The sequence below is a fragment of the Tursiops truncatus genome, chromosome 11, assembly GCF_011762595.2.
Source record: "Tursiops truncatus isolate mTurTru1 chromosome 11, mTurTru1.mat.Y, whole genome shotgun sequence".
NCBI classification, from domain to species: domain Eukaryota; kingdom Metazoa; phylum Chordata; class Mammalia; order Artiodactyla; family Delphinidae; genus Tursiops; species Tursiops truncatus.
In genome coordinates, this window is record NC_047044.1 from 22,177,826 (window position 1) to 22,195,864 (window position 18,039).

At 39.5% G+C, this 18,039-nt stretch overlaps 1 protein-coding gene across 16 annotated transcripts in view; it reads left to right on the top strand.

Moving 5' to 3' along the window:
- Window positions 1–18,039, top strand: part of ANKS1B (ankyrin repeat and sterile alpha motif domain containing 1B) — a 416,932-nt gene that overhangs the window by 95,911 nt on the left and 302,982 nt on the right. For all 16 annotated transcript variants that reach the window (XM_033866212.2, XM_033866217.2, XM_019918430.3 and 13 more), the window contains exon 3: window positions 6,581–6,733. In XM_033866212.2, coding sequence (XP_033722103.2) covers window positions 6,581–6,733 — 153 coding nt within the window. The remainder of the gene's footprint in view (window positions 1–6,580; window positions 6,734–18,039) is intronic.

Sequence of the window (18,039 nt, forward strand, 5' to 3'; positions counted from 1 at the left end):
CAGCATACTACCTGGAATTGGTCCTTGGTATTTAATAGTTTTAAATAGTTATAAACATTACTGTTAGACCATAAAAAGAGCCCTCATTTTCATAATATGTGGTAAAAAATACAAATCTCCCCCACAAATGGATGCCACTAAAATTAGTCATTTTGTCTTCATGTGTTCATTAAATCACTTAATTTAATCAACATTTAGCAAATGCCTGCCATATGTGAGATGCTCTGCTGGGCACGTGAGAGACTACAAAAGTGGCTAAGACCTTGTTTCATCACCAAGAGGTCGACAGTCTAAAGAAGAAGACAGACATTCACCTCTCTAACTATAATAGAAATCAGACTTTAATAGAGCTATAATAGAGTTTTATGCAAATTACTACAGAAACCTAGTAGAAGGTATGATTAGTTTTGACTCGGGAGTAAGGGTAGCTTTGGAGAAGGCGTCACAAAAGAGACGGCATTTGAACAGGACCTTTTAAGAATGGAAAGAATTTCAGCAGAGAACAGGGGGAAAGTAGCATCCCTGGCAGAGAGAATAGCATGAGCAAAAGTATGGAAGTTAACTGGAAATACAGTGGATTATGCCCCAACAATCATACTCATAAAATAAAGAATTACTTCGTTGAGGATTAGTGAGAATGCAGTACATAGGTGTTTACTAGACGACAGTCACGTAACGTGGGTAGGATGTTGATGTTAACTTAGCTTCCCTAGTCTTTCTCAGTCTCATGTAGATGCATTTGCTGGTGGATTCATAAAGAGTTTGGAATATTTTATGTGTCAACTTGGTTAGGCCACAGTACCCAGATATTTGGTCAAACACCAGTCTAGACGTCACTGTGAAGGTATTTTTTTAGATGAAATTAACATTTCAATCAGTTAGACTTTGAGTAAAGCAGATTACCCTTCATAAGGTGGATGGACTTATCCAATCGGAGAAAAAGACTGAGGTCCTCCAAAGAAGACAAAGGAATTCTGACTGCAGACTGCCTTCAGGTTTGAGCTGCAGCATCAGTTCTTCCCTGAGTCTCCAACCTGCCCTGCACATTTCACACTTGCCAGGTTTGGGGGCTTCTGCATGTGTATATACACAGCCTATTGATTCTCTTTCTCTGGAGAACCCAGACTAATGCAAATACCAAGGGTTTTGAAATAAAAGAGTGACTCTATTAGTCAGTTTTCCCCTATATGTCAAAATATCAGTGGTTTATAGCAACAAAATATATGTATATATATTTATTTTCCTTACTCATGAGTCCGCGGGTCAGCTGTGGTTCAGCTAACTTCAGCCGGACTCACCTGAACTCCAGCGAGCTGGGGTAGACTCCAAGCTTCGGGCTAGATTTAGGTTTGCCCCACAAGTCTTCATCTTTCTTCTAGGACCAGCAGTTATGCAACTAGTCAACAATTGTTTTTCTTGTAATAGAGCATAGGACTCAAAAGGATGAGTAGATCACAGGAGTGCAGAGGCCTCATCTATAAACCACCACACTGATACTTCTGCCTGTTCCACTGGCCAAGCAAGTACATGACCAACATCAATGGGATGGAGAAGTAACTCCAGCCACATCAGGGTTCAATATAGATCCCTCAGCAAAGGGCACAGAGGCATAATTCTAATCCAGGAAGAGAGCGAAGAATTGAGACCAACAATTCAATCGACTTGAGAGACCTGGTTAGATATATTTCTGAAAAATAACTGTCAGCTGTGGGAAGGGCGAGTATAAAGATGCTAGCAGTCATAAACTCTTTCTGAAACAAAGTAGAAAAGACAAGGAGTGAGGGAAGTTGGGAGGGGTGAGAGAGGAAAGAAGAGTTTTGATTGGAAGTTGAAAAGAGTAGCAGCCAAAGGACTCAACATTATACAGTTTCAAAATAAGCGTGGGCCTAATTTAGGGCACTGGGGAGGAAGGGAACTAAGAGTTACTGAAGACATATGTATTCAAAACACTGCACTAGTTCACATAGCCTATGTCGTATGATCCTTACAATACTGCAGTAGATATTATTGTCAGATTCCAAAGTCCATTTTGGGAGAAAGGAACTGAATTGAGAGACATTTTGGAAATCAAATATATAAGACTTGTTGGCCTAATCAGATATGATGGTAAAACAGAATGGGGAAAGCTAGGTGACTCCTAAGCATCTAGGTGGGCAATAGTGTGGTGCTTCCCCATTAACTTAGTTGGGAAACACAAAAGGAGGGCCAGTTTGTGAGCTGAAAGAGATACATTTTTGCCTTGTGTTGGTGATACTATAGGACATCTATGTGAGATACTTTACAAATGGTTGGAAATTTGTATCTTAGAGCTCAAGAAGCCAATCCTGGAGAAACACTCCAGAAATAAAAGCAAAAAGCATGGAAAATGATATTAGCAAAGAAATGAATGTGTCTTGCACACACAGTTCATGTTCATGGAATGGCTAGCAAATTAACATACTGTTTAGACATGTGTCTAATGTAAACACATGTTTACTCATGTGTCTAATCATATGTATTAGTTTACATATAGCAAGTAGTGTGAAATTAGGTTGAAAAGATAAGTTTGTACCTGATCTCAGTTGTCCTAGGATGCTGGAATAGGACATTTGGGCTTTTATCAAGAAAGAACCACTATAGATTTTCGTGCAAGGGTTGACTTAAAGAGCCTGGCTTTTTGGCAGACTGATGTAGCATCATGGTATAAGCTGGACCAAAGGTAGGAGGCCAAGTGGAAGGCTATTGCATTAGTTTTTATAAGCACCAACAAGAACCTAAACAGAGTAGTGGCAGGAAGAACAGAAATGAAGGAACAGATGGAAGAATTGCTTTGAAGGTAATTGCTGTGCAGCGCAGTAACCATTCTGCATACCATTAAATACGTGTCAAGTTAGTTTTGTAACTTCACTTGGCACTAATGGTTTCCTGTCTTCAGGTATGCAGAGCCTTCATAATTTATTGTTCATCTGTTCACATATTTTTTCAATAAGGGTTATAATTTCTATGAGGGAGAGACTATAACTTGTTTTGTTCTCTACTATTCCACGACATTTATCAGAATAGGCACTGGCTAAATGTTTAACAAATGAGCAGCTGGATGAATGCTGCCCCTGCACATGTCAGTGTACCCATTCCTAGATTCTCTTCACGCTTGCTCTCTACCCTGCCCCCGTCTCTCATCTTTCCACCAAGTATTTCCCTCCCTCTCACCTCCTTAAGGCTGGTCTGGGAGAACTTGCCTCACAGGAGGAACCAGATTTCTGAGCAGTCTGCAGAAACTGATGTGACATTTTTTTTCCAGTCCTGCCTTCAACCAAGCTCAATTGACTCTCTCGTTACTATTTTTAATGTTATCTCAGACATATCCAGTAGCTTTCCAGTTACGTAAAATATTGAAAATTCAGTTCCTATCCATTTAAGCCTCCAGTTTTATTTTCTCCCCCCACCCCTACCCCATTTCAGGCTTCTGCCAAGGGACTGGTACCTCTCTCTTTTCTGATTCTAAGTTCCCTAGTGCTAGAGAAGGAGAGACTGGGGGGAAGGCATACTTCCTTACACTTGACTGGGTTTGGTTTGCAGAGCTCTGGTGAGTTTCCCGTCATTGTTCTTTGGCTAACGCTGATCACCAGCAACCTCTGTGTGGCAGGTGGCCGCTGGCTGCTCTCTTAAAGGAATGGAGTATGAATGCTTGGGGTGACCTGTGGGGACCCTACTGCACAGTTCTCTGGTGTGGGACATCTGACTCTACCCCAGCTTGATTCATCAAGATTCTCTAAGGTCGTCCCCAGTATCCACTGCTGGGGTGATCAGCTTCTTGGATGGCTAACAGCAAGACCTCCCTGCCAGGCTATTAATTTCAAAGCTAATGAGTCTCTCTTCCTTCCTTCTTCCCCTTTCTCCAGTTGTTTCCTTGTGTCAACTGGGACAGCCAGGGAGTTTCCTAAGGCTGGGGTGATTATTCAAGGTAGCAGAGTTGGTTCAACCACCTCTTAATAAGTCCTGGAGAATGCCCCTGGCCCCAATATTTTTGTAATTCTCTGTAGAATATGAAAGTATTTGATACCTTTGAGCTTCTGCTTTGGGTCCTAGTTGCCAGTTTTACACATATATATAGTATCCGGTTATTTGTAACTGCTGCCAAAACTTCATTTTGCAACTCCTGAGGTGTCATTTACATTTGTAACTACTGTGTAATAAACACTGAGTTAAGTGTTATGTGAACAAACGTTTAATGAGTAGCTAAAATGAGTCAGTCAATGTAAGAATGAAATACAAAAGTCTGATGTAGTTCAGACCCCAATGCAAAGTAATGAATTACATGGCAATATTAAAGCAGAGGACATTTCAACCTCAAAATGGAAAATGGATTGGAGAGTAGAGCAGTAGGAAAGAGAAAAGGAGAAAAGGGAACTTAAAAATGAAGGAGTAGGGCTTCCCTGGTGGCACAGTGGTTGAGAGTCTGCCTGCCGATGCAGGGGACACGGGTTCGTGCTCCAGTCCGGGAAGATCCCACATACCGCGGAGCGGCTGGGCCTGTGAGCCATGGCTGCTGAGCCTGCGCGTCCGGAGCCTGTGCTCCGCAAAGGGAGAGGCCACAACAGTGAGAGGCCCGCGTACCACAAATTTAAAAAAGTAAATAAATTTTTAAAAAAAAGGAGTAAATACCATCCCAGAAGAAGAAAAGAGAGAAAAAAAAAAGGTAGAAGAGATACTTGAAAATATAATTGCCTTGACCTTTGATTGCTCATGGCTAGGAAAAAAAAAACAGCTACAGATGACATTTTGGGGACATTGGGGAATGTTAATATGGACTATATATTAGGTAACATAATTTTATCAATGTTAGATTTATTGAGGGTGATGATACTGTGACTGTGTCGGAGAATGTTCTTGTTCTTGGGAGATGCTCCTGGAGTATCAGGGGATGAAGTTTCATGATGTCCGCAAATGGTTCAGGAGAAATGTCTTTCCAATGGTTCACCTAAAATTTAAAAAATAAGTGTTGTGTGCATGTGAATGAGTGAGTGGGTATAGAGTGAAAGGCAAAAGCCAAATGTAGTAACATCTGGTGCATCGAGATCCCGGGTATTCTGGAAGACATGGCAATGTACCACCTGTAACTCCCTTCAAGGAAGGACTTGCCCAGCATCAGGGAGAGTGGTCAGCAGACAGCCTCCAGCAATCAGCATCTTCAGGGTCTGCCTCCACGGCAGAGAGCCCTCACCAGAGCATGCTACTCCCAGGCAGCAACATCCAGTGACAGAGAGGCAGATCACAAAGACCTGTTCATATCCGTCCTGCCCCGGACACTCTACTAGCCTGAACTGTGCCAGAGCTCCCCAAATGGCTCACAGAGGTGCCATCAAGCCCCATCATAGTTCGGCCCCTCTTCTGCTTCCTCATCCCTCCTTCCGCAGATGTTGATCCCTAATAAACACTTTGCACCCTCCTCCAAGAAAAAGGAGTAAGGAGAATCTCAAAAATGAGAACACTGCATAGTGGCAGAAAGCCTGACATGTTTGAGATTAACATCTGCATCCCTGATGCCCAGACTAATCTTTTCTCTGCTCACAAATCAGAATCATGTAGATTTCCGTTAATATTTATCTCCTTGAATCTGAAGGAAGAGGAAAATCTATGTTGTATTTTGCCGGTTTTGCTGTTCCCATCATGAATTTCACTGAAGGATCACATCAAGTTGATGAGGTGCCAGCTGTCCTTAATAACTGAAGTATTAGATGTTATGGTAGGACATGCAAAGCAGCACACGTCTTAGAAGTGAGTTACTTCGAAAACCAAGAACTGCAAATTCAACTAAAATTTCAAATAAAAACCAAAAGACTAGAATAATCCATACAAAATTTTAATGCCAGAAGTTTCTCTTGCTTAAATTACTTTCACACTCCAATTTAAACTCAGAAACATTATGTTGCTGTCACACTTCTTTGTTCTCCTAAAGTAAAAAAATAAATCTTTATATAGCTGACAAAAAATAGGAATTTGTCTGCCAGCGAGTTCTCTATTCTTGTCTAACATACTGTAGGGTCTATGTAGAACACATGGTCCTTAAACACCCAAAAGCCTCTTCTTTACTGGCTTACCACAGCAGTATGTTTCTCCAGCATGTTTGCACTACCTACAGTACATGTCTTGCATAAGCATGAATTCCTTTGGATGTTTAAGTCATGCAGTATTTTCACATGCTTTGATGTTGTGCATATGAGAATTATCATCTACATTTTGGGAGTGCAGTTCCCTGTGCCTTCAGCACTGAATTTAAAACTGCTCGACTGACATCATTTTAAATTCCGTCCAACAGAATGCCAATAATGTCTGCAACAGAAGTTTGACATATTTAGTTCTCTCAAATATGGAGCTGATTTAGCAGCTAAATTGGAAATTTCTGGGTGCATTTTTGAAAACTAACTTAGCGTGAAATTATTAATAATTTAGAATTGTGCATAAAGTATTTTGGGTTTACTTATTTTCTTATCCAGAAAGATCTGTTGCTTCATATCAGGTAAATTTCCAAGATGCATTCTGCTGTTGGAACACAAAGTAAACAGCTTAAATTAATCCTAATGTGATTTTCTAATTACAGATGAGACCCATTGGCCATGATGGCTACCATCCCACATCTGTTGCTGAGTGGCTGGATTCCATTGAACTAGGTGACTACACCAAAGCCTTTCTGATTAATGGCTATACATCGATGGACCTGTTGAAAAAAATCTGGGAGGTTGAACTTATTAATGTAAGTTGGTCTCTTAAAGACACCTTAACGATTCAACACTTGATAATTCCTACCATAGGTGGGTAATTTTTCCCTTCTTTGTGACTCTTTGGACATCCAACAAGGATTTACAGGTATGCCTTCTGTTTTGAATATATGTCTCTCTGATTCTAGTCAAGCTCTACAATCATTGTCTCTTGAAGTTTTGGTGTGGGAACTAAGAGGACTCTCAGGGTGTTTTACATTATTTCAGAAAAACTTCCAAGCAGTTTCAGGCTTTCCGTTTTAGGAAATTTTGTCACTTTAGGATATGAACATGATAACAAATAGGCTCTCATTCTATTCTTTGCTCTTATTCATTTTTAAAGATTAAAGTTATCATTTTTAGTTTTTTATCTCTGTTATGTTTCCTTGTCTCTCTTCCTTAACTGCATATATAAACCCCAAACTTGAAGGGACTTTTTTCTTATTTTATAAGCTGCTGTAATATCAACATTTTATTTTCCAGGGCTTATACCTAATCTTAAATTGTTTGTTTTATTCATACACTTGGCATAGATTTTCTATAAAAACTGGCCAATATATGTTGCCGTGTATTTGAGCCCAAAGAGATCAACCAAATCTGTTTAACTGCTTTTTTTCTTTATAAATTTATTTATTTTATTTATTTTATTTTTGGCTGCGTTGGGTCCCCGTTGCTGTGTGCGGGCTCCCTCCAGTTGCAGCAAGCGGGGGCCACTCCTCGCTGTGGCGCACGGGCCTCTCACTGCGGTGGCCTCTCCCGTTGCGGAGCACAGGCTCTAGGCACGCAGGCTTCAGTAGTTGTGGCTCACAGGCTCAGTAGTTGTGGCTCGCCGGCTCTAGAGCACAGGCTCAGTAGTTGTGGCACACGGGCCCAGTTGCCCCAAGGCATGTGGGATCTTCCCGGACCAGGGCCCGAATCCATGTCCCCTGCATTGGCAGGAGGATTCTTAACCACTGCGCCACCAGGGAAGCCCTGTTTAACTGACTTTGATACTGATCATTTTCTTATTTTAGTTTTACTGCTCTTTTATTTCTAATGGCATAAAGGAATGAAAGAGATGAAAAGATAGCCTAATTATCATGCCTTCATATTTTATTTGGTATCATGAACATTTCTTTTCAAAAGTGAGAAATCATTTAATCTTTCAGAGAATTTCTTAGACTTAAGTTTTATATTCTAGTAACTGAAAAAAAAGCATTAATGAACTGAAAGACAAAGTGAATACATTTCTGCTGGTTCAAAAGCACTCTGTTCTAGTCTTTATGATATTTTCTCTCCAAAAGTCCAGTCTCTATGTACTGAATGTCATTAATTATTTTAAATTACGATTAATTAGTAGTAACTAATTATTCTTTGCTTTAAAAGTCTGTCTTAAAAATAATATCTTTTCTGGAACATCTATAAAAACTTTAATCTAAAAATCACTTCAAATGGAGAAAATTCTTGGCTTCTTCTTCTAATTTGCCATCAGCTACTCTTAGCTTTCTGTTCTTATCCTTTCACAAAAGCTTTCATTATTTCAGAAGGAACTCACTATCTCACTAAAAGCCTCTGATTAATTTTGTTGTTAGTCTGAGTGGAAGCAACTGAAACTGTATTGCTTTTTAGTTGCATCAAGGAGATTTTAGTTTTCCACTGAGAACTTGACACTCATTTTATGGCTACTCTTAGCCATTTATTAAAGGGGGATCTTCCACAGATCAAACAAACATGCTTCCAACTAAGTTGCTTTCTAGTCAATGAGAAATATCTCTATGTAACAGCTGAATAACAGCGCTCTGCACTGAAGAATGAATACTTTGGATAGATAGCACATGAGTCACTCAACTAGCATTACCAGTAATCCCTCATTGAAAAGAACAGATTCCAATAGAACTATATTATAAAATGGTTTCATTGAAGCAAGGATCATTAAAGTAAGACTATATGTCTCTCAAAATTCAAGTACTGAGGCTAACATTTAAGGTGTGGGCTTGGACCCACACTTTTCCCCAGTGCTATGTGTACCAGCAGCCTAGAGATGCCCGTTCAGTCACTGTGGTCAGGCCTTGTGAATGACTGCAGTGACTGCAGGGCAGTGATGCCGTAAGGCCCCATGTTTAATGCCAAGGCTCAGGGCATTAAATCACTACCCACAGGGCTAACCAGCCTTGAGCTGGGACAGAACAATGGCCTTTTCCACCCATACTAACTCTTTTTTGTTTGTTTGTTTTGTTTTTCAGTTCTAGAATTCCATTTGGTTCTTTTTTTTTTTTAACATCTTTATTGGAGTATAATTGCTTTACAATGTGTTAGTTTCTGCTGTGTAACAAAGTGAATCAGCTATATGTATACATATATCCCCATATCCCCTCCCTCTTGCATCTCTCTCCCAGTTATTTGTAGTGAGGTGGATGGACCTAGAGTCTGTCCACCCATAGTAACTCTTTTTTTCTTTTTTTTGGCTGCATTGGGTCTTTGTTGCCATACGCGGGCTTTCTCTAGTTGCGGCGAGCGGTGGCTGCTCTTCGTTGCGGTGTGCGGGCTTCTCATTGCGGTGGCTTCTCGTGTTGCGGAGCATGGGCTCTAGGCGTGCAGGCTTCAGTAGTTGTGGTGCACAGGCTCAGTAGTTGTGGCTCGTGGGCTCTAGAGCACAGGCTCAGTAGTTGTGGCACACGGGCTTAGTTGCTCCGTGGCATGTGGGATCTTCCTGGACCAGGGCTCGAACCCGTGTCCCCTGCATTGGCAGGCAGATTCTTAACCACTGCACCACCAGGGAAGCCCCACCCTTACTAACTCTTGAAGGTACTTTTGCTGTAATACAATCTGACTCCAATCTGGAGAGAAGTACCTGTCACAAGCATTATATCAGAATCGGAAAATATAGTCATTGTGTTTTAGACCTTGAGGCCAAATTCCTTGGGCCTGGAGTACAACATCTGCATCTAATACCAACCCAGTATATTTTCCTTAAAGTGAACTGATGGAATTTAAAGTTTGTGATGAATTTATGGGCAAATTCACACTCTTGAGGAGGCTTTGCAAGTCATTTAACTCCATAAATATACTTATTATGGACAAACTATCTGTACCTTTAGACTTGGAAATCAGAGAACAAAATTTTTACACCCTTTAGATCTGCTACAGAGTAGTTCATTTGATGGTTTAGGGCTGTTGGGTTTTAAAATGAGAGATAGGCACCATGTATACCTCCTGGCTGACGATGCTTTCGACTGGTCTCAAGTTCAAGACTTCATTTATCCCGACTAGTGAGGGAAAGTATCCAAATGTAAGATAACCTCATATATAATATATGGGCCCAGCAATTCTGTATTAAGTACCCATAATTTATTTTTTACAGCCAGAAAGGAATGTACGGTCACTTTGATTTAGAGCAAAGCCTTTTAGGGCAAGTCCCATCTTGAACCTTTGTAATGAGTGGCTAGTTTTAAGGAAACCCAATGGCTCCAATAACTTCTATTCTATGTAGAGTGAAGAGAGAAGTGCAGGTGGAGGCTGTCTTTGATATAGAGGTCTACTGAGGAGAAGAGAGGATGAGAAGACTGACTGCTGATGTAATTACAAATTACTTCCGCATCATTAAATCGTATTGACTAAGCCTCCAATTTCACATGGTATTATTCTTGATATTAAACAACTAATAATACATTCACATTGAGTATAGATTTATTCAAAGTATTTTCATGAAGAAATGAAAACTACACAAAGTTGTGACTTGAAAAGTACGAATACATTTGAAATTGTAATCTTTCCAAAAGTCCCCAAAGATCTTTTTCTTGGTGGAGCACATTAATGCCTTTGAAAAACAAGGTTATTTGAATAACCTAGTAAAGGTTTTAGTCACAAAGCTACCCAAAGTATAGGAATAGGAGAGAGTAGTGGAGATCTCATATCTTTTTTTTTTTAACATCTTTATCGGAGTATAATTGCTTTACATTGTTGTGTTAGTTTCTGCTGTATAACAAAGTGAATCAGCTATACGTATACATATATCCCCACATCCCCTCCCTCTTGCGTCTCCCTCCCACCCTCCCTATCCCACCCCTCTAGGTGATCACAAAGCACCCAGCTGGTCTCCCTGTGCTATGCGGCTGCTTCCCACTAGCTATCTATTTGACATTTGGTAGTGTATATATGTCCATGCCACTGTCTCATTTTGTCCCAGCTTACCCTTCCCCCTCCCCATATCCTCAAGTCCATTCTCTAGTAGGTCTGTGTCTTTATTCCCATCTTGCCCCTAGTTTCTTCATCACCATTTTTTTTTTAGATTCCATATATATGCATTAGCATACGATATTTGTTTTTCTCTTTCTGACGTGCTTCACTGTGTATGACAGACCCTAGGTCCATCCACCTCACTACACATAACTCAATTACATTTCTTTTTATGGCTGAGTAATATTCCATTGTATATATGTGCCACATCTTCTTTATCCATTCATCTGTCAGTGGACACTTAGGTTGCTTCCATGTCCTGGCTACTGTAAATAGTGCTGCAATGAATATTGTGGTACGTGACTCTTTTTGAATTATGGTTTTCTCCAGATACATGTCCAGGAACGGAATTGTGGGGTCGTATGGTAGTTCTATTTTTATTTTTTTAAGGAACCTCCATACTATTCTCCATAGTGGCTGTATCAATTTACATTCCCACCAACGTGCAAGAGGGTTCCCTTTTCTCCACACCCTCTCCAGCATTTATTGCTTGTAGATTTTTTGATGATGGCCATTCTGACCGGTGTGACAACTACCTCATTGTAGTTTTGATTTGCATTTCTCTAATGATTAGTGATGTTGAGCATCCTTTCGTGTGTTTGTTGGCAATCTGTGTATCTTCTTTGGAGAAATGTCTATTTACGTCTTCTGCCCATTCTTTGATTGAGTTTTTTGTTTTTTAGATATTGAGCTTCATGAGCTGCTTGTATATTTTGGAGATGAATCCTTTGTCCATTGCTTCGTCTGCAAATATTTTCTCCCATTCTGAGGGTTGTCTTTTCGTCTTGTTTATGGTTTCCTTTGGTGTGCAAAAGCTTTTAAGTTTCATTGGGTCCCATTTGTTTATTTTTGTTTTTATTTCCATTTCTCTAGGAGGTGGGTCAAAAAGGGAGATCTCATATCTTAATAGCAGCATTGTCAGCAGTGGAAATCAAGCATAAACTTTTAAGCCGTAAGATATTGCCAGTTTTACAGGCCTGTGTGGTCTAGACTTAGAAAATGAAGTCTTTGCCAATTATTGTTTCCCATATTCCCCAATCTATGCTTCATATTCAGAAGCTGACGTTTCATCAATAGCTCTGTTTTACCCCTGTGTCTGCCATGACCAAGAATAACATATTTAACATTACTTTCACTTTTGTATTGATATTTTAGTGTTGTATGAATATTGAGAGAGATTGTCAGGCAAATGTTTCCCTCTGCAGATGCTAGCTGGGTGAATCTCTAGCCTGAATCATAGTCCTCTCCAAAGGCTTGTTAGAATTAAAAACTAGTTAGCAGTGCATAAGTACATGAATTTTTTTTTTTTTTTTTTTTTTTTTACTCAGAAGGTTACTCAGGCCTTCCATATGGTATTACCAAGTTTACACAACAGTTTTTACTGCTATTGAAAAATCTCTACAGCTCTGCCAGGGGGAAATTTTAAATAAAAGGGCTACACATTTTCTGCATGAAGTAGGTATGGATAATTATAATCTCTATGAAATAATCCCTTTCCTAAACAACAACAAAAACGTATTGCAATTATGAAAAACAACATTAATTTATTTTATCACTGTGTACCTACTAAGGGGATTTTGATTAGATGAAATAAATTTGAACACTGTCCAATTTATACATCTGTGAACATCAATGTAGAACACATTATTAATTTCCCATTAGTTTTATCATTCATTTTTTACCAAGGAAATAATTCTAGTCCAGGCTTATGATCTCCTACAATATTGATAATGATAAAAGTACCCGGTGAAGAACAAAATAAAGTTCAGTCTTCAGTACATTCTTAAATCTCTGCTCATAAGTACAGGAATATCTTTAAAAATCCAACTCTGACAGTTGGTTGTGTTTTAAATACCTTTGGGTAGAAACAAAATAATTAAGGTAGCAATACCCATATGTGTCCCATGAAAATCCTTTGGGCTTATTTTTATAACAGAAAATTGATGAGCATATCATTTGCTTCTTGCCTAATAGCTGCTGAAACTATACTTACATCACTCTTTTGCGTAGGGCTGTCAGATTTCTTTTTTGTTTTTTCTTTTGCAATGTTGTTGATTCCATTTCTACCTTCCCAGGGAAATTTTGTGATAATCTAATCACTTGGAGATACACTAAGAAACTTTCAAAGTTAACATTCTAATTTTATGTTAAATCTTCAATAGTGTGACTTTATTTGCTTTAAATATAGTAGAAATATAGTCCTATCAGCATCAAATTTAGACTTATTACTTGCTTTGATGTTTTTATTTCATGACCAGAATTATAAAGTCACACTTTTCTCTGGCCTACCCTCATTGCTATAACTGAAATTAAATTTACTCCCAGAAGTTTTTTTGCATTGTGTCTGTGAGTGTGTGTTTGTATATGTGTGTATTGGATAAATGCAAATGATAACTTATAATCCCAACCAAGAAGAATAATCACCAAATTCACAAATTGCAGGGGAGGAATGGGGAGAAGAATATTATAATTCCATTTCCAGACCAATTATTTTAAGTAAAAGGTTATGCTTTCACTATAGGACATTAATAAATGAGAAGAATATTCATATTTCCACACCAGGGAGGCTACATTAGTCAACACTTCAAATGTTAACAACTTTAATCAAAGCCGAAGGCTTTAACTAAATAACTGGATATGAGTGTTCAAGTGTAGAGCAAACTTTATGTACGACCTGTGGATTTAAGCATTTTATTTACACTCATAGACGGTACAGCTGGCTCTTCACAAGCCTTCGGGACAGCTAGACACCGCCTCTGGGCTTCAGACTTTTTCAGACGCTATGTGTCAGGTAAAGCCCCTGGACTCTACCGCCCACACTCACTGCATCTAAATTGCAAGCTCTTCGCAGGACTCTCCAGAGGCTTGCCTCACTTGGCCCAAGTTTTGGAAGAAGCACCCTTCTACGTTCCTCATATGAGATGAACAATCCTCTTCCAAATAAATACTCACTTTCAAGTGATTTTTAGCCCTTTCACATATGGCATGGAGATTGATGATGGGCTAAGGCTGGTATTATTGATTCCACTATCTTTCAGCATGTTTTGCGTATCTGCACCTATCATGCTGCTCTCAACTTTGGAGCATTGACCTAAAATGAGATAAAGTTACATCACAATAAAATGCACTTAAACACTAAAACTTCATTGGAAGGAATATAGCTTTTCTTTTGCATTTAAAGTGAATTTGCATTCTTACAGTGCCTTGGGGTTAATATTATTGAATAAGCACTGCTAAGTGTTGATACTGGAATTAGTAAACACACACACACACACACACACACACACACACAATGAAAGTAAACAAGGCATTTGGCCCTGAAGAGACAGTCTAGACACTCAGCAACAAATTAATTTCATGAATAACTGAAACCCTCTGATTATAGCTATTAATGACCCATCTCTGTGCAAAAAAGAAAATCATGTTCTGAGTATCTAGAAATTTCTACCTTAAAAAAGTTATTTTAGTAGACACCGTTGTTTTTTCCCCACCCAGATTTCATTCACTCTTCTCCTGATTAAAATAGTAGCATTTCAAATTTCCTCTGAAGAAGCCACGTCCACCCTTCCACATTCCATGCCTGAACATACTACCCAGATCTAAGCCAAGCTCAGCATTCCAGCCTTTTCTCCCATTCCCACAGGCTACAAAGTATTCTTCATCAGGACCCTTATAGCATATGACAGGATTTTCTTCCTTTTAAGGCTGAATGTATATACCACATTTTCTTTAGCCATTCATCTGTTGATAGACATTTAGGTTCCTTCTACTCCTTGGCCATTATGGATAATGCTGCAATGAACATCAGTGTACAGACATCTCCGTGAGATCCTATTTTCAATTCTTTTGGATATATACCTAAAAGTAGGATTGCTAGATCATATGGTAATCCTGTTTTTAAATATTTGAGGAACCTCTAAATTGTTTTCCCTGTTGGCTGCATCATGGTCATTATTTCTTAAAATGTTGTTTTCTGCCTGGCCTTCTCTCTCCTCTCCTTTGGAAACTTCAATCACATGTATATTAGGCCATTTAAAGTTGGGCCACAACTCACCAATACTCTACTTATTTTTTTTCATTATTTTTTCTCTCTGTGATTCATTTGGATAGTTTCTATTGCTGTGTCAAGTTCACTTATCTTTTCTTCTTATGATACCTAATCTGCCATTATTAACATCCAGTGTACTTTTAATCTCAGAGATTATAGTTTTCATCTCCAGAAGTTAGACTTCAGTCTTTATTTTTCAGGTCTCTATTTAACATTCTCAGTCTTTTCTCTAACTTGTTGAACATAAAGAATGTGGTTATAATAACTGTTTTAATGCCCTTGCCTTCTAACATCTGTGTTGGTTTGGGGTCAGTTTCAGTTGATTGATTCTTCTCCTCAGTGTTCTTGGCATGCCTGGTAACTTGTATTGCATGCCAGGTGTCAACAAATTTTACCTTGTTAGGTACTGGATGTTTTTGTATTCCTATAAATATTCTTGGGCTCCATTATCAGACACAGAGAAGCTCCTTGGATATATTTTGATCCTTTCAGGTCTTACTTTTAAGATTTGTTAGGCAAAACCAGAGCATCAGTTAGTCTATGACTTATTCTTTGCACTACTGAGGCAAGATGCTTCCGAGTATTCTAACAATGCCCTGTGAATTTCCAGGTTTCCCGGTCTGAATAGTGCAGACTACTATCAGCCCTGTTTGAGCTCTACATACTACTTCCACTAATCTTTTCTGGCATTTTTTTTTTTAATCTGGCCTCAGATAGTTTCCTCATATGCATGTGCTGGTCAGCCCTCTGTCCTCTCTAGTACTCTATACAGAAAAGTCTAGCCACTTTAGTCTCCCTAGACTCTCACCTCCGTCTTCTCAATTCAAAGAGTCTTCCAGACTCCCTGGCTTCTTCTTCCCTGCATAATGGCCTGAGAATTCTCTCAAGGTGGTAAACTAGGACAATTTTAGGGTTCACTCTGTTTCTCATCTCTCAGATATCAATTTCCTTCATTGCTTCATTCCAAAAGTAGTGTTTCATAGATTTTGTCTCCATTTTCAGTTTCAGGTGAGAGCAGGGGCATTGGGGAGGTGGGGGGGAGATAAATCCAATCCTTGTTAATCCAGAAGCCCCAGTGCATGCTACTTACATTAATCCCTGTAGGCTAGGGCCCCATACCTAAACAACTGAGTCAAAATCTTTGGTGGTGGAATCTGGGCATTGGGAGTGTTTTAAAAGCTCCCCGGGTGATTTTAATGTGTAGCCTGGGTTGAAAACCACTGCTGTAGTCAGTGGGGAGCCATTAAAAGGATTTTAATCAGGAGAATGACATGATCAGAAGCAGTAGGCTGGGGCCAGAAGCCGACACACGTAAGAAGGAAGGGCTGACTGCGAGGGAAATAGGAGCTGAGTCAGCCGATTCTGCTCTGCAGCTATTTCTAGCCATGAATGTATTAGGCATGACAGCAGTAAAACCTGTGTGCCTCCTTAGAACCTGGGGGTGTCCCTGAATTTGGAGTCCATAAATATAGAGTCAATTTCCATCATCATAACCCTATGTATCTAGAAGAGGGCAAATTACAGTCAGTATTCAAGGGAGGCAAGGACAAATACAATACCTTTCAGAAATGCCTTTCAATAGTGGCTAAAATTGTTTCAGTTTGACCCTTAAAAGGCAAAGCCTTGGTTATCTGAAAATGTTACTTACTGTTTATAAAGTAAATGGTAGGACAGACTGTGTGTGTCAGTGTTTCAAATGCACCCTCTCTTCTTTCATCTTTATTTTAGAATCAGGTCACTTGACTTTGAATCCTATATCTGCCACTCAGTATGTGACATTAAAAAAGTCACTTATCAACTCTTGGTCTCAGTTTCTCCTTTTTAAATAGAAGATAATAATATCTGCTCCGCTGGCTTCATAGGTTTCCTGTGAGACTTCAAATCACATGAGAGTTTTTATTATCCATCCCGTTCTCTTCTCTCCCTGTTCTATTTTTCTTTTGCCTCTATTTTTTTCTTTCTCTCTCTCCCAGCATTAGGCTGGGAGCTGGCCAGCTCCCTTGGAGCATGCTTTCACAGCTTAGCTGCCATTTGCTTCTCGCTGTCAGTACTCACTCGTGTTAGAACACAGACAGCCGCCCTGTTTATTGTGCAGACTGTGGCCTCTAGAAATCACTGCTCAACCTCTCTCTTCCACCACTCCCAACTCCAACCCCTTCCCTCTGCCTTAGCCTCTCAGTCTCCCAGCACTGCTTAGTGCTGCTCAGAATATTTCCACTCCTGGAGTGGGTGAATGTGACAGGAATGACTCTGAGCTTTGTGTAGGAGCTGCAGGATAAAGCTGCAGAGAGCCTTCCCCATCCCACCTTTTTTTTTTTCTGACTGTGCTTAGGTATGGAATTGCTAGTGTCCTTTTTCCCCCAACTACATAGCATTGGTCCTTGACTCTCAGCCACCCAGTTCTATTTATTCTTGAAACAAACAACCTTGGGGCAGAGCAGGGTAGTGGCTCAGAGGATAGGGATGTACTTATTCTCAACCTATCATCCATAATCTTAAACCCTTCTAGAATCTATTCCAAAGTTTCAGTTTGACAATCCATAAGAGTGGGCACTTCTGACTGTGTTTTGAAGTAGTTCAGTATCTCCTTTACGTTGAAACTGCTCCATTTCCATATATAGTATCATTAATTATAATAAAGTCAGTTAATTTTTTATTCTGTATTTTGCTCAGATTTCTAATATGACATGAAGACTTTTGTTTCTTTAACTCTTTTCTGGAGATATTTAGGGCAGAGCCTGTTGCTAAGGAGATTCATTTGCATTGCAGTTAAATAGGTAAATACTGTAAACTGGCTCTGTGCTTTTTAGGAGCTTTGAGAGGGGGAATATTCTAATGAATTATTCTACAGTGTAGAAAATAAAAAAGGAAAAAGCCCTGTGCAAAATGCAAATGCAACACTTTTCATGCTATCCAGATGGAGAAATGCTTTGGGTCTTCCTTGGGAGAAGATCTGAGATCATACTGAAGAGATAAGCCTCTACCTCCTGAGATGAAAGGAAAGCCAAAGAGGTCTTTTTGTTAGAAGAAAACTGTTTA